Genomic DNA, 25,769 nt, shown 5'->3' on the forward strand with positions numbered 1-25,769 from the left:
AGTACAGGCCCTTCAGCCCTCGATGTTGTGCCGACCTGTGAAACCACTCTAAAGCCCATCTACACTATTCCCTTATCGTCCATATGTCTATCCAATGACCATTTGAATGCCCTTAGTGTTGGCGAGTCCACTACCGTTGCAGGCAGGGCATTCCACGCCCTTACTACTCTCCGAGTAAAGAACCTACCTCTGACATCTGTCCTATATCTATCTCCCCTCAATTTAAAGCTATGTCCCCTGGTGCTAGACATCACCATCTGAGGAAAAAGGCTCTCACTGTCCACCCTATCCAATCCTCTGATCATCTTGTATGCCTCAATTAAGTCACCTCTTAATCTTCTTCTCTCTAACAAAAACAGCCTCAAGTCCCTCAGCCTTTCCTCATAAGATCTTCCCTCCATACCAGGCAACATTCTGGTAAATCTCCTCTGCACCCTTTCCAATGCTTCCACATCCTTCCTATAATGCGGCGACTAGAATTGCATGCAATACTCCAAATGCGGCCGCACCAGAGTTTTGTACAGCTGCAACATGACCTCATGGCTCCGAAACTCAATCCCTCTACCAATAAAAGCTAACACACCGTACGCTTTCTTAACAACCCTCTCAACCTGGGTGGCAACTTTCAGGGATCTATGTACATGGACACCGAGATCTCTCTGCTCATCCATACTGCCAAGAATCTTACCATTAGCCCAGTACTCAGTCTTCCGGTTATTCCTTCCAAAATGAATCACCTCACACTTTTCTGCATTAAACTATATCATTACCCAAGTTTATCTTGGGTAATGATATAGCTGGATCGCAGGTGGGAGTGATGCCTACTGTGGTTGATAAGCCAGTGGAAAATCAGACAACTGAAGTGTTGAAGGACGAATATCCTGGGATTTTTCCGGATTGTGTCGTAACAAGGTCGCAAAGTCACAGGCTAAGACAAGAGGAGAAAGCAAAGAGTGAAGATGAAGTTGAAGTGCAATTATCAGAAACGATTTTTGATCAGATGGTTGAAAAAGAACAAGAACAGGTGGAGGATGAAGGAAAATTGGCGGAGTTACAACAGAAAGATGTAGAAATAAAACGGATATATCAGAAAGCATATACGGAAGAGGAATCTGAGAGTATACCAGAGTGTTATTACCGTAAAAATTATGTCTTGATGAGAAAATGGAGACCTGTACATATGCAGGCGGATGAAAAGTGGGCAGAAGTTCATCAAGTAGTATTGCCGGTAGGGTATAGAAAGGAGGTGTTGCGAGTAGCACATGCGGTACCAGTGGGAGGTCATTTGGGAATAAGGAAAACTCAAGCTAAAATCCAGAAACATTTTTATTGGCCTGGACTACATAAAGATGTAGTTAAATTTTGTCAATCATGTCACACATAGGGAAACCTCAAGCAGTGATAAAACCAGCGCCCTTAATACCCATTCCAGCATTTGAGGAACCTTTTACAAGGGTCCTAATCGATTGTGTAGTATCGCTTCCTAAAACAAAAAGTGGGAATCAATATCTTTTGACTGTAATGGATGTGTCTACTAGGTTTCCAGAGGCCATGCCAGTACATAATATTACAGCTAAAAGGATTGTGGAGGAGTTACTTAAATTCTTTACTAGATATGGACTGCCCACAGAAATTCAATCGGATCAAGGATCAAATTTTACCTCAAAGTTATTCAACGAAGTTATGGATAGCTTAGGAATAAAACAATTTAAATCACCTGCGTATCATCCAGAATCGCAGGGAGCGTTAGAAAGGTGGCATCAGACATTAAAGGCAATGTTGAGGGCGTATTGTCAAGGTTATCCAGAGGATTGGGATAAAGGAATCCCATTCGTATTGTTTGCAATTAGGGATGCACCTAATGAGTCTACCAAATTTAGTCCTTTTGAACTAATGTTTGGTCATGAGGCAAGAGGACCACTTAAATTGATTAAGGAAAAATTGGACGGTGAGAAATCGGAAATTACACTATTGGATTACGTGTCAAATTTTAGGGAACGATTAAATAGAGCAGGTGAATTGGCTAGACAACATTTGAAAGTTGCACAAAATGTAATGAAACGGGTAGCGGACAAGAAATCCAAAGTTCGTAGTTTTGCCAGTGGGGATAAAGTTTTAGTGTTGTTACCAGCGGTAGGTGAGCCTTTAAAAGCTAGGTTTTGTGGACCGTATCAGATTGAAAGGAAATTAAGTGAGGTGAATTATGTGGTAAACACACCAGATAGAAGGAAGACTCACCGAGTGTGTCATGTGAATATGCTTAAAAGGTACTTTGAAAGGGAAGGAGAGAAAAAGGAGGTTTTAATGATTCTAACTCAAAGTGACAAATCAAATCCAGATGACTGTGAATTTGACATACCTCAAATTAAATTGGAAAATGAGGATCTTCTTAAGAATTGGGATGAACTGTTAAGTTACCTTCCAGAGGAAAAACAAACTGACCTGAGTTATTGATATCACATGGGCAAGTTTGTAGAGATAAATTGGGAAGTACTAAAATGGCTATACATGATGTAGATGTGGGAAATGCTGTTCCTATCAAACAACATCCATATAGACTTAATCCTTTAAAATTGGCACAGGTTAACAGAGAGATTGAGAGTATGCTTAAGAACGGCATAATTGAAGTGGGTAGCAGCCAATGGAGCTCACCCATACTGATGGTACCTATACCAGACGGTACCCAACAGTTGTGTGTGGACTATCGAAAGGTGAATGCAGTTAAAAGAACGGACTCTTATCCTATCCCACGTTTGAAGGATTGCATTGAGAAAGTGGGACAATCTGCTTTTATTTCGAACTTCCAGACATGGAAAGAACATTTAAACCATCACATGGAGTTCTTCGATCGACTTCAGGTGGCGGGTTTGGTGATGAACCTAGCCGAAAGTGAATTTGGAGAAGCCCGAATCACTTTCCTTGAGGAGTTTCCGATACCCTCAAGTCGAAGGGAGGCAATGTGATCTCTTAACATGAAGAATTTGATCGAACCTTTGTGCAAAAGTTGTGACATGATTACTCCACTGATGGACTTGCTAAAGAAACCTAAAAAAAAATTCAATGGACAGCGGACTTTCAACAGGCATTTGACTGCCTGAAAGCTGTGATCACCAATGCTCCTGTAGTGGAGAATTGCAAGGGACTCTGTGGTCATATTGAACTAAAGTATCTGATTCTAAAGAAAAGTGCTGAGGAGTAGAGGAGTGGATGGATCGGGCAGAGACTTTGTTCAAAGAGACTGTCAATCGAGAAGGATTTCGGTTGGAGGAAGAAGAACAAAGAAAAATGGACTATATTATTATACCTGTTTGCATGTGTTGTTTTTTTTTAAATGAAAAGGTATATTTACTGTGTACATTTCTTAGTGGATGGTGCAAAAGTGAAAAATGAAACCATCTTGAAGTTGATGGTTTTTTTTTTTTCTTGGGGGGAGGTGTTATGTGAGAGTACCTTTAAGACATGGATGTTTAAGCAATGTACCTTTAAGAAAACAGTGATGTCAGAGAGTGGGTGGAGCGGAGGTCAGGTCAGCCATTTTGCAGTTTGGAGGAAAAGAGCTGTGTGTGTGTCTGTGCTTTGCAGTGAGCTGGATCTCTGCCATGAAAGACCATCTCTGGATCATTTGGGTGATTTAAAGTAAAGCCTTTAACCTGATGTAATTTTGTTAAAAGATGTTAAGTCTCTTGGAAGTTTGAAGGAACATTTTAAGGAATTATTTACTGTTGCAATATTTTCTGAGTTATCTTTGAAGTAAGGGGTGTTAAGAGATCCAATGTTTATTTAAGATGTTACGTTGAGTTCATGGAATAAACAGTATTTTGTGTTTAAAAACCCACGTGTCCATAATTGTAATCCCACACCTCGGGAAAAAGCCGTGTGCTAGGAAAAGCAACAAATCAATTAAAGAGAGAGGTTGGTTGAACTCCATGGTACATTTTGGTGTTCTGAAAACGCCTCGCCCATAACACATTGAGATCTGTCATACCTTTTCATGAAGTAGTCCCTCGTGGATCTTCGTATGTAGATTACACTCAATATATTCAGAATAAGATGTAAAGTGACTTAAGCTTAAAGAAGCAACTGGGATTTCAGCCTGAGCTTTTAGGACAACCTGCAAAAACCACATTCAGGGATAATTAGAACACATTTCATGTAAGCAGTAGAAAAAAAAACTACAATTTAAGATTATTTTTAGTTGATTGGTGGACAGGCTTCCTTAACATAAAAAACTGCACGGAAATAGGCCAACACATTCCAATTAAAACTTTGTTTACCTACACCAATGGGAAAATCAATTATAAAAGCATCCATATGTTTCTGTGGTTCTCGCTACACTTGTAGCTGGCAGTGTGATAAGTCTTTATAATGGTTTACAAAGAACATTAGTAACTGCAGAGCCCAAAGAACCTATTGTCACTGAGTTAAGCAGCAGTGAGTCATCAACCCACCAAAACAATCACATGAGACATTTGCTAGATGCCCCCTTTCCTGAATGGAATCTGTAAGGTTCAACCTGCTGAAAAGTTGCTGTTACTGCGACAGCTCGCCAGAAAACCCTGTTCCCAAATATGTTTCTCCAATTTCTTCCACACCATTCCCTCTGTCACCACCACCACCACCTCACAGAAAGTATGTCAACCCGACGTCCTGCTGATTTTATCCCATTACTAAGTTTGCCCACCTTCGCACTGTGACCGTTTGGTACTGCCCCCTGTTTTTCTGCCTTTGGATCCTCTGATTCCCAACCCACCCTATTCCTCTCCCATCCTCTCTTCTCCACCGCCTTCTTTCACTCTGTTCCTATCCTGCACCCCTCAAAGGCCAACCACCTTTTCCCTTTTAACCCTGTTTGACCTCAATAGCCCATAACGTCATGGCATTGTAATGTTGTGCAAGATTGTATATTAAAATAACATTATACAGAACTTTTATCCTCATATTTTCCAATGTATGTACAGAAATATGACAACACCAAAAAAAAATTTAAACAGCTGTTCTAACTATCCCCAATTCAGTTTGACTGTCAATTCTATCAGTGTTATACCAGTTGTACAGGTGGTCAATAAAGGTTCACCAACAGGAACAGGAATTTAAGGAGCTCATTCTAGTTGGACTGATCTGTTAACTGTGCCCATGTAGAGGGCCCAATATTTTGCACCATTTATCGAGTCACGAGAAAAATTCTGAGAAGTTTCCTTGAACACAAAAATCTAGTTGAGTAAGTTATGGCTTTACAGCAGTTACCTCTTTGTCTGTTCCACATTCAATTTTACGCCATGCTTCCTGGTGTATCAGCTCCTTCATTGCTTTCTCTGTGCCCAATGCAACTGCTTTCCGATCACCCATACACAGCTCCTTCAGCAAGCTGGACAGCAGAAAATATATTCTTGTTACACATATTGCATATCAATTACTGTCCATTTCTAAAGAGGTACCAGAGAACACTTTTATTACAGGGGTTAAACAAGTATTGCCTCGAGTGAAACTAGTTTACATTGACTACCCTTCGGCAGTCTTCAGTTTCCTGGGACAACGGTTAACTACTTGATGGTGAACTTGGAGTTAAACATTGACCAGGGTGGTTCAGGAGTCTCAATCTGGCAGAATTCGCTGGTCTCGGTTTCCTCTGGTGCCTCTTCTCGGCCTGTTGAGCTTTTTGTTTCTCATCTCTCTTCCAATGCCTCTCCAAATAGTCAGCCTCTATAGGTCATGGCCCTCATGTCTTGCAGTTGTCCGTGTCAATGTCCACTATTCTTATGTCGCAGAGGCCATTGAAGCAGAGGCATGCACAGTTCACTGTGCAGAAAGTCTTTCTGCTTTACCCATCATCTATCTCTGATGAACTTGGCCCGGCCCAGTGACCTGCTCTGTACGCAGATGGAATTAGCAAGCCCCAGGGCCTCTGAGTTGGTGACCATGTCCTGCCAAGAGAATACTGTGAATATGTCTGAAACCCTTCAAGCCTTTTCTCCTGCTCACATGGTGTTTTCCAGGTCTCGCCACGGTAAAGGAGCGAATGCAGGCTTGGTCGACTCTCAATTTGGTGTTCTTCGCTAGGTTGTTGTTCCACATACTCTTACTCAGCTTGGGGACACCAGCTGTAGCTTTTGCAATGTACGTGTTAGTTTCAGCATTAAGTGACTGATTGCTGGTAATCGTCGAGCTGAGAAACATGAAGCCATCAACAATCTCCACATGGATGCTGATAGATGAGGGGTATAGCAACATCCTGGATCATGACATTTGTCGTCCTGATGTTAATGGTCAAACCAAAACTCTTCCCAGGCCTGAGAATCTGCCCACTGGCTACTGAAAGTGTTCCTCTGTGTGGAATGCTAGTGCAGCATCAGCATAGAGCAACTCTGATGAGAACTTGGCTCACTTTTGTCTTGGATCACAGGTGAGCTTTCTCTCTGCTCTGGTATGTAAGCAGATACCGTCTGTGGTTGGACTGAAGACTTATGACAGCACCAAAGAGGAGAACATGCTAAAGAGTGTCGGTGCCAGAACATGGCCCCGTCTGACCCTACTGAGGATCTCCAATGTTGTTCCGTCATAGCTGACTTTCCTCATCATGTTGTCATGGAACGAAAGAATCACAGTCAGCGGCTTTGGCAAGCAGTCAACTTTCTTCAGCAGCTTAAAATGACCACCTCTGTTCACATGGTGTAATGCCTTGGTGAGATTGATGAAGGCAATATTTAGCAGTCTCCTTTGTTCATGGCACTTCTCGAGTGCAAGGTTGAGAAAATAATATTGATTGTGGATCTTCCCGTTCTGAAACCACACTGGGATTCGGGAATGACATGTCAGCCTGCAGATCTTGGCTGAACAAGGGCAACATGTAAAAATACTTTTCCCATGATACTTGATAGTTGTTGCAAATGTTGTGGTTGCTCTATCCCTTGTAAAATATTTGCTTCATGCATAACCTGAGGCACCGCCTCTACTGCCAGCAGCGACAGAGACGTTCATATATTTGCTGCAGGAGTGCTGGTTTCCTGTGTTTGAGGAGTTCAGGCGGTATAGCATCACCACCTGGAGTTTTGCCAATGGCCAGCGAGTTAATAGCTTTGTCATAGACTTCAACTGTGTCAAATACAGCTCGTCCATGACAGGCAGGCTGCTCTCAATTTTGTCTAGAGCTTCCTCGGTGATGGTGTTCGCCTTAGAGTACGTCTCAAAGTAGTGTTCAACCCATCTCTACAACTGTTTACTGCAGTTGGTGACAACTCCCTCCCACAGCCTAGACTTTGGAGTACAACACTCTGCAGCATATAACTCTTGTCTTAGGTCATTTCCCTCTAGATTATCATAGGCCTTCTCTGGCACGGTAGCACAGTGGTTAGCACTGTTGCTTCACAGCGCCATGGATCCGAGGTTTGATTCCTGCTTGGACTGCTGTCTGTGCGGAGTCTGCACTTCCTCCCGCGTCTGCGTGGGTTTCCTCCGGGTGCTCCGGTTTCCTCCCACAAGTCCCGAAAGACGCGCTTGTTAGGTGAACTGGACATTCTGAATTCTCCCTCTGTGTACCCGAACAGGCGCCGGAGTGTGGCGACTGGGGGATTTTCACAGTAACTTCAGTGCAGTGTTAATGTAAGCCTACTTGTGACAATAATAAAGATTATTATAATTGTTCTTCTTCCTACCTCCCCACATTTCTCCCTTTCCTTAGTTCTGATGAAAAGACAGAGACCTCAAACATTAAAACTTGTTTTTCTCGCCACAGAGGTCTTCAGGCCCGTTGAGTATTGCAGCATTTTTTGTTTCATATGTCTATATTGAATGTTGTGCCATGTTAATTTTCTCAGATTTTATTGCTCTTACGTCGTCTGTTGACTCAATTATCAACCAATGAGATGTGACAGAATCCAACTACCAAAAGAGAGCTAGACATATTGCAAGTGCCAACCAAACAGAATAAGCAGTCAGTTAGCAAAACGTTGCTTCAAATTTTCCAAGCTGATGCAATGTAAATAATGTTTTATAGGGTACATTTCTATCTCACACTATGTTTGTACAAATATTTCCTTGTGCTATAAATTAGACTTAAAATCACAAAAAGACTAATAAAGCAAACAAAGAACATTCTGAACAGCTATTTTATTGAATCACTAAATCATTAGTTATATTAAAAAAGAATTAAGAAGTGTTACCACCACCTTACACCACCTGTACAGTGTTAACACTTTAAGGGTTGAATCCTAATGGCAACAATCAAGTAGTAAGGAACAAAGCAAGTGCTGATCTTGACATTTATTATAGGAAAGAATAGTAATATGAATATTTTCTTAACGGGTGGGGATGAGGGTGTGTGTGTATGGTGGTTATGGTAATCAGGATCTCTCTGCAGTCAGGGCTGCCGCAAGATGGGACATGTATACTGATAAACGTTTGGAAAGAAGGTAGACCCAGCAATATGGTATACAACCAAGCAGATCAGTTTTTCCTTTTTAAAAATTTAGAGTACCCAATTCCTTTGCCTTCCAATTAAGGGGCAATTTAGTGTGGTCAGTCCACCTACTCTGCACATCTTTTTGGATTGTGGGGGTGAAACCCATGCAGACACGGGAAGAATGTGCAAACTCCACATGGACTGTGACCCGGGGCCGGGATCGAATACGGGTTCTCGGCGCCATGAGGCAGCAGTGCTAACCACTGCGCCACTGTACCTCCCCAACCAAGCAGATCTGAAGCACTACAGTTCATTAACAGAACATGGGAGGTTAGACCAGCCGCTGGGGGCTGGGATTCTTTGCATTCTGCAGCAGAAAAGATTACAAGTCACTGCTCTAATGGATGGGATGGTCCTCAGCACCGTTGTTTGCAGAACATTCAAGCTGGGAATGAGTTTTCGTGCATGTCAGGTATGAATACTATATACAGACTGTTCAGATCTTAGCTGCTGGTAGCGAGCACTGCACCGTATCTATTTTCTTTCACCTTGTGTGAAGATGACAGTAGAATTCCTTGGAAAGCAATAGCAGATATTTAAGTGGGAGGACTCCTGAAAATGTTTTTCACAAAAACTCCTTTTGACCAAGAATCCTCTCCTCCGAGGGAAGACGGCTTCTGCCCGACAACTGTCAAGGCTCGGAACTGAAGCGGTGCTACAGAGCATGTGGAACTAAAGGATCATGCAATCAAAGCAAAGGGAACTCCATTAGATACCATATCACACTTTGTTAGAAAAACCTGTGGTCTCCCAGTGCAGAGCAATCTAAATACAAATTCTGTAGAAGATGTAAAATATTATGAACTAACCTGCCACATTGGAAGCATGGCCTGTCATCCACCCCTTTGCAGTTTGCTTTCAGGTGACCAGACACCATATTCGCCTGATTTTTGCCTTCAGACAAGCGTGCAAAATTCTGTCCTACTGGCGGTTTATCTTTAACATTCTCCAGGTTCAGCTTTGCTACCTGTAACCAAAGCATTGGCTGAATAGTAACAAACTGCACCTAGTGCACAGGTATGCCACTTAAACATTCTGGGTTCTGTACTTGAAGATGATCTTATTTTAAAAAGTCGGTTTATCCAGTGGCGGCGTTAAATGAAACCTGTGCTCAACGTTGTTTATATTCACTACAATTGTAATATCACCAGTCTCCCAACATATTGTTCACAATGACAGTTTTAAATCAGCTAAACTGTGGGGAGCACTGAATTAACATTAAGTATATGTTAATGACACAAAGCATGCATTTGAAGCAAAACACGTAGCAACTAATTCTGTGGAATACAAGTTGACAATGATCGCTTTAGAATTAAGAAATTATTCTGCTACCCAAGCCGATTTAAGTTGCAAATAACAGCTGGAATGTAAGCGTGACAGAGGGAGGTTTTCTTGCCAGCCAGCATTGCAAAGAAGTCCTGGTAATGAGATCCCATGTCAAAATCCACATTATTTGGTAGAGTTCTGCCCCCTGGTGCTTCCCTGAAGAGCAGGGGAATGGGAGAAACTGGTTAGCCCTTTCTTTACATAAGGCCCTGAGGTCCCATGATATCCAATTATGTGGCCCATAATGCCTTGAGTACCATGAATCAGGGAGTCAACTTCAGAAATAATGATCCAACTGCGCTACGTTAAACATCTCCTCAACTGAAGTGCAAGGACATTTCATCAACAAAGGTGCACAAAAAACGGCATTCGTACTCAAGCCTGTTATGGTTGCCAGATTTTTAACACTGTAAGTACATTGCAAAGCTAAGTTTTGATGGATGCAGAGAAATTGAAATATATTTTGGTCTCTCTGCACAGCAGCATGTTTTAATATTTTATCATTTAAATAATAATCCCTTTTGCTGTTATTCCTACCAAAATGGATAACCTCACATTTGTCAACATTGTATTCCATCTGCCAGACCCTAGCCCATTCATTTAACCTATCAAATCCCTCTGCAGACTTCCGGTAACTTCTGCACTTTTTGCTTTACAACTCATCTTAGCGTCGTCTGCAAACTTAGACACATTGCCTTTGGTTCCCAACTCCAAATTATCTATGTAAGTTGTGAACAATTGTGGGCCCAACACTGATCCCTGAGGGACACCACTAGCTACTGATTGCCAACCAGAGAAACACCCATTATTCCCCACTCTTTGCTTTCTATTAATTAACCAATCCTCTATCCATGCTACTAATTTCCCCTTAATGCCATGCATCTTTATGTTATGCAGCAACCTTTTGCGTGGCACCTTGTCAAAGGCTTTCTGGAAATCCAGATATACCACATCCATTGGCTCCCCGTTATCTACCGCACTGGTAATGTCCTCAAAAAATTCCACTAAATTAGTTAGGCACGACCTGCCCAATGGGACAATTTCCATCCAGATGCCTCGCTATTTCTTCCTTGATGATAGATTCTAGCATCTTCCCTACTACCGAAGTTAAGCTCACTGGCCTATAATTATCCACTTTCTGCCTATCTCCTTTTTTAAACAGTGGTGTCACGTTTGCTCATTTCAAATCCGCCGGGACCACCCCAGAGTCTAGTGAATTTTGGTAAATTATCACTAGTGCATTTGCAATTTCCCTAGCCATCTCTTTTAGCACTCCGGGATGCATTTCATCAGGGCCAGGAGACTGGTCTACCTTTAGCCCCATTAGCTTGCCCATCACTACCTCCTCAGTGATAACAATCATCTCAAGGTCCTCACCTGTCATAGCCTCATTTCTATCAGTCACCGGCATGTTATTTGTGTCTTCCACTGTGAAGGCCGACCCAAAAAACCTTTTCAGTTCCTCAGCCATTTCCTCATCTCCCATTATTAAATCTCCCTTCTCATCCTCTAAAGGACCAATATTTACCTTAGCCGCTCTTTTTTTGTTTTATATATTTGTAGAAACTTTTACTATCTGTTTTTATATTCTGAGCAAGTTTACTCTCATAATCTATCTTACTCTTCTTTATAGCTTTTTTAGTAGCTTTCTGTTGCCCCCTAAAGATTTCCCAGTCCTCGAGTCTCCCAATAATCTTTGCCATTTTGTGTGCTTTTTCCTTCAATTTGATACTCTCCCTTATTTCCTTAGATATCCACGGTCGATTTTCTCTTTCTACCGTCCTTCCTTATTGTTGGTATAAACCTTTGCTGAGCGGTGAAAAATCGCTTGGAAGATTCTCCACTGTTCCTCAACTGTTTCACCATAAAGTCTTTGCTCCCAGTCTACCTTAGCTAGTTCTTCTCTCATCCCATTGTAATCTCCTTTGTTTAAGCACAAAACACTAGTGTTTGATTTTACCTTCTCACCCTCCATCTGTATTTTAAATTCCACCATATTGTGATCGCTCCTTCCAAGAGGATCCCTAATTATGAGATCATTAATCAATCCTGTCTCATTACACAGGACCAGATCTAGGACCGCATGTTCCCTCGATGGTTCCATTACATACTGTTCTAGGAAAGTATCGCGGATGCATTCTATAATCTCCTCCTCAAGGCTGCCTTGACCGACCTGGTTAAACCAATCGACATGTAGATTCAAATCCCCCATGATAACTACTGTACCATGTCTACATGCATCCGTTATTTCTTTGTTTATTGCCTGCCCCATCATTATGTTATTATTTGGTGGCCTATAGACTACTCCTATCAGTGACTTTTTCGCCTTACTATTCCTGATTTCCACCCAAATGGATTCAACCTTATCCTCCATAGCACCGATGTCATCCCTTACTATTGCCCGGATGTCATCCATAAATAACAGAGCTACACCACCTCCCTTACCATCCACTCTGTCCTTCCGAATAGTTTGATACCCTCGGATATTTAACCACCAGTTGTGACCATCCTTTAACCATGTTTCAGTAATGGCCACTAAATCATAGTCATTCACAATGATTTGCGCCATCAACTCATTTACCTTATTCCGAATACTACGAGCATTCAGGTAAAGTACACTTATGCTGGCTTTTATACCTCGGTTTTGAATCTTAACACCTCGATCAGTAACCTCTCCTAAGTTATATTTCCTCTTAACCTTTCTCCTAATTTTCCTTGTCGTTGAACCCATATCTTCATGTAACAACCTGCACGTCGCTTACCATTTATGTTTTTACTTCCTGTTTTATTCCTTTTAGTATTACTGGGCCTATTCACTGAGTTCCCCTCAGTCACTGTACCTTGTACTGTTGCCCTTTTTGATTTTTGACTGTGGCTTTTCTACCTTACACTTTCCCCCTTACTGCCTTTTGTTTCTGTCCCTGTTTTACTACCCTCCGACTTCCTGCATCGGTTCCCACCCCCTGCCACATTAGTTTAAACCCTCCCCAACAGCTCAAGCAAACGCCCCCCCAGGACATCGGTTCCAGCCCTGCCCAGGTGCAGACCGTCCAGTTTGTACTGGTCCCACCTCCCCCAGAACTGGTTCCAATGCCCCAGGAATTTCAATCCCTCCCTCTTGCACCATCTCTCGAGCCACGCATTCATCCTATCTATCCTGACATTCCTACTCTGACTAGCTCGTGGCACTGGTAGCAATCCTGAGATTACTACCTTTGAGGTCCTACTTTTTAGTTTAACTCCTAACTCCCGGAATTCAGCTTGTAGGACCTCGTCCCGTTTTTTTTTACCTATATCGTTGGTGCCTATGTGCACCACGACAGCTGGCCGTTCACCCCCACGCCCCAGAATGTCCTGCAGCCGTTACGAGACATCCTTGACCAGGGAGGCAACATACCATCCTGGAGTCTCGATTGTGTCCGCAGAACCGCCTGTCTATTCCCCTTATGATTGAGTCCCCTATCACTATAGCCCTACCATTCTTCTTCCTGCCCTGCTGCGCAGCAGAGCCAGCTACGGTGCCATGGACCTGGCTGCTGCTGCCTTCCCCTGGTGAGCCATCTCCCTCAACAGTATCCAAAGCGGTATATCTGTTTTGCAGGGAGATGACCGCACGGGACACCTGCACTGCCTTCCTACTCTTGCACTGTCTTTTGGTCACCCATTTTCTATCTCCCTCAGTATCTTTCATCTGCGGTGTGACCAACTCGCTAAACGTGCTATCCACGACGTCTTCAGCATCGCGGATGCTCCAAAGTGAGTCCATCCGCAGCTGCTCCAGAGCCATCAAGCGGTCTAACAGGAGCTGCAACTGGACACACTTCTTGCACGTGAAGGAGCCAGGGACAGTGGACGTGTCCCTGAGCTCCCACATCGCACACGGGGAGCATGACATGGGTCTGGGATATCCTGCCATGTCTTAAACCTTAGGTCAACTTATACAACTACAATTCAAAAAAAACAAAAGAAAAAATAAATAAACGAGACAATGAAAAGAAAATCTACTTATCAGTCACTTACCAGGGTTAAAAAGCACCTCCTCCCCACCCAGCTTTGAATTCCCACCTAGCTTCAAATTCCCAAACTCACTCTTTGCTGTCTCACTCTGGCTGTGTCTTCTCTGGCTCACTGGGAGATCTCTCATAATTGTGGAAGCGGATTATCACCACCTGTGGTCGTGGCTCATTCGGTCTTGGCTTTTGCCGGAGTGCCTTATGTGCTCTGTCCAATTCCGGAGAGGCGAACATGTCATCCCCTCCCACCAGCCGAGAAAACATTTTGGAGAAATATTGGGTCAGCTTGGGGCCCTCTGCTCACTCCAGCAGCCACACCAAACTGAGGTGACCTTTTCTCGAGGTCCTCCCCTTTGGCCTTTATTGCTTCCTCCACCAACAACAACTCTGCCTTCAACAAGGCAAATCGATCCTCGTGCCTCGACAAGGCCTCCTCCGCCTTTTAGAGTCTCGCCTTGTGCCTTCACCACGTTCGAAGTTTCCACTAACTGTTTAAGGATCGAGCCCAAAGTGTCTTCAATAGTGATTTTAAAAAGGTTCCTTAACTTCCTGGCCCTGCCACTCAAACTGCCTGTCCATTTCTTTGGCAAACCTTTCAAGCTCCTGCGCCATTACCACTGCCAATGTGTCTAATGTAATGGGCGCGGCGGCCATCTTCCCGCCTGAGCCTTTTTAATATTCAGCTTCTTTGACGATGATTTTGACATACCTGGAGACAGTTCACCTACTCAAATCACTCGAGATTGGGCACCAAACCTCCCCCCCCCCAGAAAAACAGGTAAAAGGGATCAAATACCAAGACCTTGCTGGGAGCCACTTTTTGTGCGTCTTACATTTACATGACGTGATCAGATTTCCCCCGGTTGGCAAAATGTTAATCTATGGAATAGCAGGACAGGTTGTCAGCAGATGGGGAACTCAAAAGATAGTGGAGTGGGGTTTCCCCTTTAACTTGACCATGGGACTAGCAGCCCAGTCCCGGTTTTCTGACCACGCACGGCAGGCGGGCAGGTATGATCATGACCTGCATCTGGCTGTTAAAGCCTCAATATTTAATGGGACTCTACCAGAGAACACAATTGATCCATTCTGATGTTGTCAGGTATTAAGATCCAGGCCAGACCCCAACCGTGGCTAGGATACAGGACCAAAATCCCAATATTTTATTTTAATTTTTAAGGCTATGAGGAGAGGATACTTTGCTCCAGGAGAGACTACACCAAGAAAAAGGGATATGGGATTTTTAAACAAGTTTATTACTAACACAGTATTAAATTCCTTAACATCACATCTGAAAATAGCTTATAATTACCCCTTAAATAATACTACTCAATACAGGGAATACAATACCCTTACTTAAACAAGAAAATAGACCATCTCAGTTCCCAGTCTACCCTAAATGTCAATGGTATAGAAGAATCTGTTTTTCAGAGTTATTCTTTGAGAAAGAGATCTCTTGACATTGTTTTACAGAATACATCTGACTCTGGTCCGAATCCCTTCTGAAATTCTGGCTGAATGCCTGCAAAAGCTGTTTCAACTGGCTCGTTTCAGCTCTCCCTTGTCCTCAGACAAGTCCGCACTGCTTTTAACTGACTTAGTGAGAACAAACTGCCTTACTTGGTCTCAGCTTCAGCCAAATCAGAACTGAAAGTGGAAAATGCTTTCTCAAAAAGCCCTGCTGTCTTAGCTCCACTGGCAATGACATCATTTCACCAAGTTGAAAACTAACCAACTCCCCAGGGAATCCCCTTTAATCAAAACCAAATTGCATTAGCCCAGGTTTTTACAATCGTTAATTGCACCTCAGGCTCCGATAAGCTTCCTTGTCTTTCAGACCGAGATTCTTTTTAAAACACGACTGCAGCAGTCAAACACACTCTGACCCAGGCTTTTAGCTCTTGCTTCACCAAATACCAATAATCCAATATATCGACAGCACGGTGGCGCAGTGCTTAGCATTGCTGCCTCACGGCGCTGAGGTCCCAGGCTCGATCCCGGCTCTGGGTCACTGTCCATGTGGAGTTTGCACATTCTCCGTGTTTGAGCTGGTTTCGCCCTCACAACCCAAAGATGTGCAGGGTAGGTGGATTGGCCACGCTAAATTGCCCCTTAACTGGAAAAAATGAATTGGATATTCTAAATTTATTAAAGAAAAATAATGCAATATATCTAAAATCCTACATTCTTCACACCAGGACACAGCGAAGGACAGGACTGATGTAATTCCCACTGTGTTCTTCTTGTTGACCCTGTTGTGTTTCATACAGCTTGGAAAATCTGTGCACTGGCAGTTAAATCCAGAATTACAGGGTTAAATCTTCAGATCATAGTCCTTTTGCATACTTAAAACACGACTTGCCGACTCCACTCTCGAGACGTGCACTGATTTAAGCGGAAATATTGATGGGTCACGTTGGGTCTCCAAGATGCAGTACTTTTCCTGTCTTAACCCTACCTCCCCCAAGACTTTGCACACACCTACACCGGTTCCCCCCCTTTGGCAAGTTAAAATTCCCCCCACTGTGTTTATCTTATGTTTGTCTTTTATACTCATTTAATTCAAAATGCTAACTTTTTCTTGAATGTTATACTCACCAATGGCAAATACAGTGCCAGCATCAAGTCTATAAAATCAAGACAAGATTGCTTCTACTGATAAAACCGAAAATCTCGTTCATTATACAAATGATTTACCAACACACCTGCATGGGTCCCTGATCGATGAAATATTGAGCTAAATCCAAAGCTGCTTTTGCGTCTTCAGAAGCGTCATGGCCAACCAATTTTTCTGATTGAATTTCCCTTCTGTTTGGGAAGAATTATCCAATGGGAAATAAATTTTGAAAAAAACATGCATACATACAATCTTGGTTCACATAAGAATGTAGAACACTAGATCCAAATTACAAATATTACTGCAGATTCAGTTGAAACTTAAAATGACACATCAGTGCTGAAGCTCCTATTCTGATGACTGGGAACTCATTTTAAGTTGACCGCAATTATTTTGTTAAGAGATAAAAACACTTGGATGGGAGGGAACCATTTATGAAAAAAAAAAATACTGCGAATCAGAAATAAAAATTTTAAAATGCTGGAATAATCAACAGGTTTGGTAACATCTGAGGAGAGAAACAGAGTTAACGTTTCAGTTCTATGAGGGGGCAGCAAGGTGGCATTGTGGATAGCACAATTGCTTCACAGCTCCAGGGTCCCATGTTCGATTCCCGGATGGGTCACTGTCTGTGCGGAATCTGCACGTTCTCCCCATGTGTGCGTGGGTTTCCTCTGGGTGCTCCGGTTTCCTCCCACAGTCCAAAGATGTGCAGGTTATGTGGATTGGCCATGCTAAATTGCGCTTAGTGTCCAAAATTGCCCTTAGTGTTGCTGGGGTTACTGGGTAATGGGGATAAGGGTGGAGGTGTGGGCTTAGGTAGGGTTCTCTTTCCAAGAGCCGGAGCAGACTCGATGGGCCGAATGGCCTCCTTCTGCATTGTAAATTCTATGAAATTCTATGACCGTTCACCAAAACAGGGTATGTGATAGGTCTTGAGCAAGTGAAAAAGCTGATGTTGGGAAGGACAAAAGTGTAGGGTGGAGGACAGGACAGATTACGTGACAAAAGATTTCATTGCGCAAGGTCAAAGAAAGTGGTAATGGGACTGGTAAAAAAACAGAAGCTGCATCTGGAACAAGTGTGAATGGTAGGATATCTGCGTCCGAGTGCAAAGTAAAGGAAGCAAAAGAAACAAGAGGTAAAAACCAAACCAATAAAGGAGACACAAAACAAAATGGCGGCAAAGGTTACCATCCAAAATTGTCAAATTCAAAGACTGCAAAGTGCCCAGTTGAAAAATGAGGTGCTGTTCCTCGAGCTTGCTTTGAACTTCACTTGAACACTATAGCAGGTCAAGGGCTGAAAAATCATAGCGGGAGCAAGATTGAGAATTAAAATGACAGGTGACTAGAAGTTCAGAGTCATGTTTGTGAACAGAATGGAGGTGTTCTGCAAATTGGCCACCGAGTCGGTGTTTGGAACAAAAAACAGAAAATTTTGGAAAATCTCAGCAGGTCTTGCAGCATTTGTGGAAAGAGAGACGGTTAATGTTTTGTGTCCATATGACTCTTCTTCAGAACTGTGTTTGGTCTTCCCAATGTAGAGACCACCACATTGCCAGTGGTGAACACAGACTGTGACATTGTTGAAAAAAGTGCAAGTAAATCATTGTTTCACTTTGAAGTAGTGTTTGGGGGCTTGGATATGAGAAGGGAGAAGATAAACGGGCAGGTGTTAAATCTTCTGTGTCTGCATGGAAAAGTGCAATAGGAAAGAAAAGGGGCATTTGAAAGTGGTTAATGAGCAGATCAGGGTGTCATGGAGTGAACAGTCTCTTAGAAATTCAGGAAGAGAGGGGAGGGAAAGAAGTGCTTCATTGTGGCTTCATGCTGGAGGTGCTAGAAATGATAAAGAATGTTCCACTGAATAGGGAGGCTAGTGGGATGGGGGATGACGGCAGGGGGAACATTATTGTGGGTTAAAGGGCAGAGAGCAGGACGAGGGCATGAAAGAAAATGGATATGGTTATAGGCACTGTCAACCACTATTGAGAAAACTTGGTTGAGGAAAAAAGGAAGACATATTGAAAGAGCTAGTATGGAATGCTGCATTATCTATACAGATGAAACAGAGAGAAACTGGGAGAATGGAATAAAGTAATTACTGAAAACAGGGTGCGAGGAAGCACAGTCAAGGTAGCTATGGGATTCAGTGGGCCTATAGTGAATATTGTTGTTAGCCTATTCCCAGAAATGGAGACAGAGAAATTAAGGAAGGGAAGGAAAGAATCAGAGATAGATCATGTGAAGGTGAGAGAAGGATGGAAATCGGAAGCGAAGTGGCTGGAATTTCCCAGCTCGGGTTGATCAGGAAATGGCACCAATAGTTGATGTAATGGAAAAGGAGTTGAGGGAAGGGATTTGTGTAGGTCTGGAACTAGGAATGCCCCATATAGACCACAAAAGGAAGGCATAGCTAGGATCCACGTAGGCACTCATAACAACAGGGCAGCACAGTAGCACAAGTGGATAGCACTGTGGCTTCACAGCGCCAGGGTCCCAGGTTCGAGTCCCACTGGGTCACTGTCTGTGCGGAGTCTGCACGTTCTCCCCGTGTCTGCGTGGGTTTCCTCCGGTGCTCTGGTTTCCTCCCACAGTCCAGAGATGTGTAGGTTAGGTGGATTGGCCATGGTAAATTGCCCTTACTGACCAAAAGGTTCAGGAGGGGTTACGGGGATAGGGTGGAAGTGAGGGCTTAAGTGGGTCGGTGCAGACTCGATGGGCCGAATGGCCTCCTCCTACATTGTATGTTCTATGTCCTAACACCTTTCATTTGGAGAAAGTGAGTGAAGTTGACGGAAACGTTGTTCAATGTGAGAACAAATTCAGCCAGCAGAGGAAGGTGGTGATGGATGAAGGAATAAGCAGAAAGCTTTGACTGTCCCAGCAGGGCTGGAGGTGTAGAGGGATTGGAAGGAAAGGAGACGTTTGGGCCAATGAACTGGAAATTCAAGAAGTGACAGGGGACATCGGAAGAGTCGCGGATGTAGATTAAGAGACTGGAGAAGGGGAGGAAAAAGAGTTGTGATAGGAAGAAACAAATTCATTGGGGGAAGAAAGATAGGTCTACCACAACAGTACAATTTGTGAATTTTGGGAAGCAGACAGATTGGGGTTGGGGGAACTATGAGTTTGGAGGCAGGTGTTATTCCTGGAAGCATTGGACCGGTGTTCAATGGTGGGGTCATGGTCCGTAGGAGGTAGGAGGAAGTGTCAGGGAATTGACATTTGGTTCCTGTTAGGTGGCGATTGGAATGTGAGAAAACAACCGCATCACCTTTGTCAGTATGTCTGAAAATGTTGGGTTGTAAATGAGTGAATGGCGGGCTGTAAATTCAGAGGCAGATAGGTTAGAGTGAGTGAGGGGAGCAGTGAAATTGAAATGGCCGATGTCGCACTGACAGTTCTTAATGAAAAGATCCTTCGAATATGGGGGCCAGGAATGAAAGGTTAACACCCAAGGGATTTTTGGGAATGGGGTTAAGGGTTCTGGAAATAAATTTCATTTAAGAAACAATCTGGGGGAACAAGGTTGGGCAGGGGGACTGTAAGCTCTTTCTAGAGATTGGGTTGAAAAGCCTTTCTTGTCTGCATCCATATTATGTGTTGTGCTTCATTTTTAATGCAAAGCCAGACTTGGCAGTGACATCAATGAAGGTATTCTCTAGCCAGACACAGGGATCACTCTTTTCCCTTTACAAAAAGTCAGATGCAAATATCCAATTAATTTATTATTTAAAAATTAAAAAAAAAAATTTAGAGTGCCCAATTCATTTTTTCCAATTAAGGGGCAATTTAGTGTGGCCAATCCACATACCCTGCACATCTTTGGGGGGCGAAACCCACGCAAACACGGGGAGAATGTGCCAACCCCACACAGACAGTGACCCAGAGCTGGGATCGAACCTGGGACCTCGGTGCCATGAGGCAGCAGGGCTAACCACTGAGCCACCGTGCTGCCTGAATGAATTCATTATTAATAGCAATCGTAATTTAATATTTTGTTCAAGTGTTCATCATTAGTTAGCACTTCCGGCATAAGTGCTCCCTACACACCCCACCCCCAACAGATCCATTTGAAAGTAAACTTAATGGTCTTACCCAAGAACGCTTTTTACCAAAACCTTCAACTTCAACTTTTGATGCAAGCCTTTGAAAAAAAGCAGTGATGTGTCAATAATATTTGGATGAATCATCTGCAAGAGAAATAAATTGCACTCGATTACTAAAGCTTGCAAAATATAAACGGCAAAGAATTAATACTGAATGACATCAATTCATTGACTGATCCCGTTTCCCATGCAGCACCTGCCATAGTTACAGCAGATTGCCGACACCAACAGAGTTGTGAGTTACTGCTTAAAGTCGGTTTGTGGCTTTAAAAACAACGCTAGTTTAAAAAAAAAGGAACATTATCTACTGAAACTGCACATGAAAATGTTCCAACAGAAATGAAAATATCTTGTAGGAACACACATAAAACGTCTTCTTATATGTGTATCTGATTCCATCAAAGCAAAGCCACAGAAGGTTTAGGATTAGAACATGTATCTATTGAGTACAGAGCAACAGCATTAATCACCCATGGCTCAGATGCCACATATATCATATTACATTAATCTTTAAAATAGACTTGATCTCCAAGTTACAAGAGCACCCTCTGTCCTATGTGTCTCTTCCATTTTCTGCAGCTTCTTTCACAGGCTAACAAAATAACGCCATGTTTTGATGGTCATTTGTTGCTAAGGATTTAATTCCTTGCGAGCAGATGACATTGAGGCTATCCAAGATTATTTCACTGAGAAATTTATAAGGGGGGGGGGGGGGGGGGGAGAAATTTGAGGCTTTCTGCCCGGCCCCCCAGAGGTGTTACGGTCCTACTTTCATGGCACTATGCAAATATCTCATTCTGAGAGCCGGTGCAGATACCATGGATCGAATGGTCTACTTCCAGTACCAGCCTCCCTGAACAGGCGCCGGAATGTGGTGACTGGGGGTTTTTCCACAGTAACTTCATTTGAAGCCAACTTGTGACAATAAGCGATTTTCATTTCATTTCATTTCTGTACAGTAAGAACTCTGTGATTATGTGAAATATAAGCATGTTTGTCATTTTAATGCACTCTGTGCAGCAGTAGCTGGTAGCCAGCCAATGACGGCCTCCTGCTAGGTTTTTAATCACATCTTTGTGGGGGTGGGAAAATCAGGAATGCACGTCTGGGCTCCACAACACACAACCTGGGCCTCTGTTGCTCCAACTGCACACGATCCCAGCCCAGCACCATCAGCCCCACTGCTCCAAGCCGTGGCCTACTTGCTTCCAGACTGGGCCATCCCAGGGAGACAGTGCCTGCCCGTAGCCTACTGGCTGAATTATAATTAGGCTAGGTCCACATTGGTATTAAAGGTAACATTCAGCTGATTAGCCATTCAGGTTCTCATCAGGGCTGAGCCTCTAAAAGGACTTGGAGACGAGATCGCACAGGCAGAACTTGAGGATTGTGGGTCTGCCAGAGGGCAACGAGGGAGCGGACGCCAGTTCATATGTGGCATGGATGTTCGAGAAGCTGCTTGGTGAAGGAGCGTTTGCTCGGCCCTTGGAGGTGGACCGGGCGCACAGGGCGCTTTTGAGGAAGCCGTAAGGAAATAAGGCGAGGGCGATGTGGTGCGACTGCACCGGTTCCTGGTTAAGGAACGGATTTTGAGGTGGGCCAGGCAGACGAGGCGCTGCAGTTGGGAAGGCAGCGAGCTGCGTGTCTATCAGGACCTGAGTGCAGAGCTGGCCAAAAGGAGGGCGAGCTTCAATAAGGTGAAGACGGCCCTCTTTAAGAAGGGGTGAAGTTCGGCATGTTATACCCAGCGTGTCTGGGGAAAATGGATGAAGGCCGGCAACTCTACTTTGGGTCGCCAGAGGAGGCGATGGAATTTATTATAGTCAATGGACTGGCAGGAGAATGAGGACATTGAATTCTGTAGGGGTGTTCCTATCTTGTATCTTGGTTTTCTTCTGGTTTGTATGAATCGTTTTTGCACTGTACTTGGGGCTGTTGTTCTGTTTTGGGTTTGTTTGTTTCTGATGGAGGATGGTGGATTGCTCATTTCTATGTGTTGGGTGGGGATTGTAAAGTTTGCACTGGGAGGATGTTTGGCGCCATGAGCGGGGGTTACCAGGCTAGCTCACGGAAGCGTTGAGGGTGTTGAGCAGGTGCTAAGTGTGTTGATGAGGGGTTGGGATTGTTATTTTGTTATGGGGTTGGGGGGGGGGAATGAGGTAGAAGCCTGCTGACAGGGGAGGGACTGTTGAAGGATGACATGGTGAGGGTCGATGACGGTGGGCTCCAGAGGCGGGCCTGAGGACAGTGTGTGTGTGTGTGTGTGTGTGTGTGTGAGAGAGAGAGAGGGCTGAATGGGCCAGTCAAGGGGGCCCGTGTATTCGCACATCTGAAAAGCTTAAAGGCGGACGTGGCAATGATGCAGGAGACACACCGGAGGGTGGTGGATCAGACGAGGCTGAGGAAGAGGTGGGAAGGACAGGTATTCCATTCGGGGCTAGATTCCAAAATAAGGGGAGTGGCGATTCTGATTAATAAGCAGGTGGCATTGAAGTGGGGAAGCATAGTGGCAGACTCGGGGGTGGTTGGGGGGGGGGGGGGGGGGAGAGAAAGAGGAGGAGTATATATGTTATGGTGAGCGGGAAGCTGGAGGGGATGCCGGTGGTGCTGGTGAACATCTATGTACTGAACTGGGATGACGTAGAGTTCATGAGACGGGTATTGGAGAAGATCCCTGATCTGGATTCGCATTGGCTGATTATCGGGGGGGCGGAGGGACGACTTTAATACGGTCATTGATCCAAGGCTGGATCGGTCGCGTTTGAGGACAGGGAGGTTGTCAGCGGCTGCGAAGGAACTAAAGGGGTTTATGGAACAGATGGGAGGGGTAGATCCGTGGACATTTGGGCAGCTGACAACGGAAGAGTACTCATTTTTTTCCCCATGTACACAAAGTGTACTCCCGGATTGACTTTTTCGTTATGGATAGGATGTTGTTTGCGGGGGTGGTGGATGCCGAGTGCTTGCCAGTTGTGATGTCTGATCATGCCGCGCACTGGGTGGACTTACGGGTGAGTAAGGAAGGGGGCCAGCGCCCGCACTGGAGGTTAGATGTAGTACTATTAGCGGAGGTGGAGGAGGTGTGTGCGCGGGTGAGGGAGGCTATTCTGAGGTACACAGAGATAAACGATACGGGGAGGTCTCTGCAGCTACGGTATGGGAGGTGTTGAAGGCAGTGGTGAGAGGGGAGTTTATCTCGATACAGGCACACAGGGAGAAGGTGGAGTTGGGGGAGATGGATAGATTAGTGAGAGAGATCCTCCAGGTAGACAGGAGGTACTTGGAGGCCCTGGAGGAAGGAGCGGCAGAAGCTGCAGATGGAGTTTGGGTTGCTATCCATAGGGAAGGCGGTGGGGCAGTTGAGAAAGGTGAGAGGGGCGGTGTATGAATATGGGAAGAAGGCTAGCAGGATACTAGCACACCAGCTAAGAATACGGGAGGCGGCGAGGGAGATTGGGAAAGTGAAGGACAGAGGGGGAATACGATCTTGGGCAAAGTGGGAGTGAACTGGGTCTTTTACAGCAGTTATACATATCAGAACCTCCAGCCGGGGTGGAGGGGCTGAGGCGGTTTTTGGAGGGACTGGAGTTTCCGAAGGTGGAGGAAGAGCTGGTGGAGAGCCCAGGGGTCCCAATTGGGCTGTTTGAAGTGGTGGAGGGGATGGAGGTGATGCATTTGGGCAAGGCCCCGGGGCCAGAGTTTTATAAATTGTTTTCAGGAGTGCTGGGGCCCTTGTTGGTAAAGACGTTTAATGAGGCTGTGAGCGAGGGGTACTCCACCAATGATGTCGAAGGCCTCGATCGCTCTCATCCTGAAGTGGGATAAGGACCCGGAACAATGCGGGTCGTACAGGCCTATCTCCCTTCTAAATGTAGGCGCCAAGCTGTTGGCCAAGATCTTGGCCTCAATTGTAGAGGATTGTGTGCCAGGAGTGATAGGGGAGGACCAGACGGGGTTTGTGAAGGGGAGGCATTTAGCGGCCAACATTAGAAGGCTGCTAAATGTGATTATGATGCCGTCCGAGGGAAGGGAAGTGGAGGTCGCCATGGATGCAGAGAAGGCCTTTGATCGGATGCAGTGGGAGTATCTATGGGAAGTCCTGGGGTGGTTTGGGTTTGGGCAGGATTTTGTGGACTGGGTCCGGTTGCTGTAGCAGGCACCAGTGGCGTGTGTGCGGACGAACTGAATGAGCTCGGATTATTTTAGGCTGCACAGGGGAACGAGGGAGGGATGTCCACTCTCCCTACTGTTGTTTGCCTTGGCTATCGAGCCACTGGCGGTGCTCTGAGAGTGTCAAAGGACAAGGGATAGTCCGGGAAGGGAGGTGGGGAAAAGAGCACAGGATCTCGTTCTATGCGGATGACCCACTTTTGTATATTTCCGAACAGCTGGGGTGGGATTTGGAGAGATTATGGGCTCCGACCGGTTTTTGGGGTACAAATTGAATATAGGCAAAAGCGAGGTCTTTGCGATTCAGGCGAGGGGGCAGGAGAGGTGATTGGAGGGGGGGGGGATGCCATTCAAGGTGGTGGGACGGAGTTTTCGGTATTTGGGAGTCATCCTCACCGTCGTGAGGTGTGCTCTGTATACCACCTTCAGCTGTATCAGCCCCAACCTCGCGCATTCACTCTCCGGAGCACCTCACACCAGAACCCCTCCTCCAGATCCTCTCCCAACTCTTCCTCCCACTTTGCTTTGATCCCTTCCAGTGGTGCCTTCTCCTCTTCCAAAATAGCTCCGTAAACCGTCGACACTACCCCCCTTCTCCAGTCCCCCTGTCGTCAGCACCTCCTCCAGCAATGTGGAGGCCGGCTCCACCGGGAAGCTCTGTATCTCCTTTCTGGCAAAATCTCGAACCTGCATGTATTGAAACATGTCCCCCTGCTCCAGCCCATACTTCGCTTCCAGCTCCTTCAATCCTGAAAACCGACCCCTGAGAAACAAATCGTTTAGTGTCTTAATCCCCTTCTCTTCCATTTCCGAAAATTTCCATCCCACTTCCCTGGCTCAAATCGGTGGTTCCCCTGAATCAGCATTTTCCTTGACCCTGCCCCCACCCCGAAGGGTTGGCGAAACTGCCTCCAAATTCTCAATGAAGCTATTATTACCGGACGCCCCGAGTAGTTCCTCGGAGCTATCGGGAACGGAGCTGTTGCTAGTGCTTTCAATCCCGATCCCCTGCACAAACTCTCCTCTATTCTGACCCACTGGGAATCAACCCCTCTGACCCAGCTCCGCGCCTTC

The 25,769-nt window shown here is 44.8% G+C and overlaps 1 protein-coding gene across 1 annotated transcript in view; it reads right to left on the minus strand.

Annotated features, from left to right (window-relative positions):
• The window catches only part of LOC140394403 (RNA exonuclease 5-like), a 77,971-nt gene that overhangs the window by 14,101 nt on the left and 38,101 nt on the right, over positions 1-25,769 (minus strand). The window contains exons 10-14 of the mRNA XM_072481645.1: positions 20,515-20,609; positions 16,500-16,602; positions 9,265-9,422; positions 5,245-5,365; positions 3,986-4,111 (exon numbers count right to left, since the gene is read on the minus strand). Of these exons, the coding sequence (XP_072337746.1) occupies positions 3,986-4,111; positions 5,245-5,365; positions 9,265-9,422; positions 16,500-16,602; positions 20,515-20,609 (603 nt within the window). The remainder of the gene's footprint in view (positions 1-3,985; positions 4,112-5,244; positions 5,366-9,264; positions 9,423-16,499; positions 16,603-20,514; positions 20,610-25,769) is intronic.

Source organism: Scyliorhinus torazame, chromosome 17 (genome assembly GCF_047496885.1).
Source record: "Scyliorhinus torazame isolate Kashiwa2021f chromosome 17, sScyTor2.1, whole genome shotgun sequence".
Classification (NCBI taxonomy): Eukaryota; Metazoa; Chordata; class Chondrichthyes; order Carcharhiniformes; family Scyliorhinidae; genus Scyliorhinus; species Scyliorhinus torazame.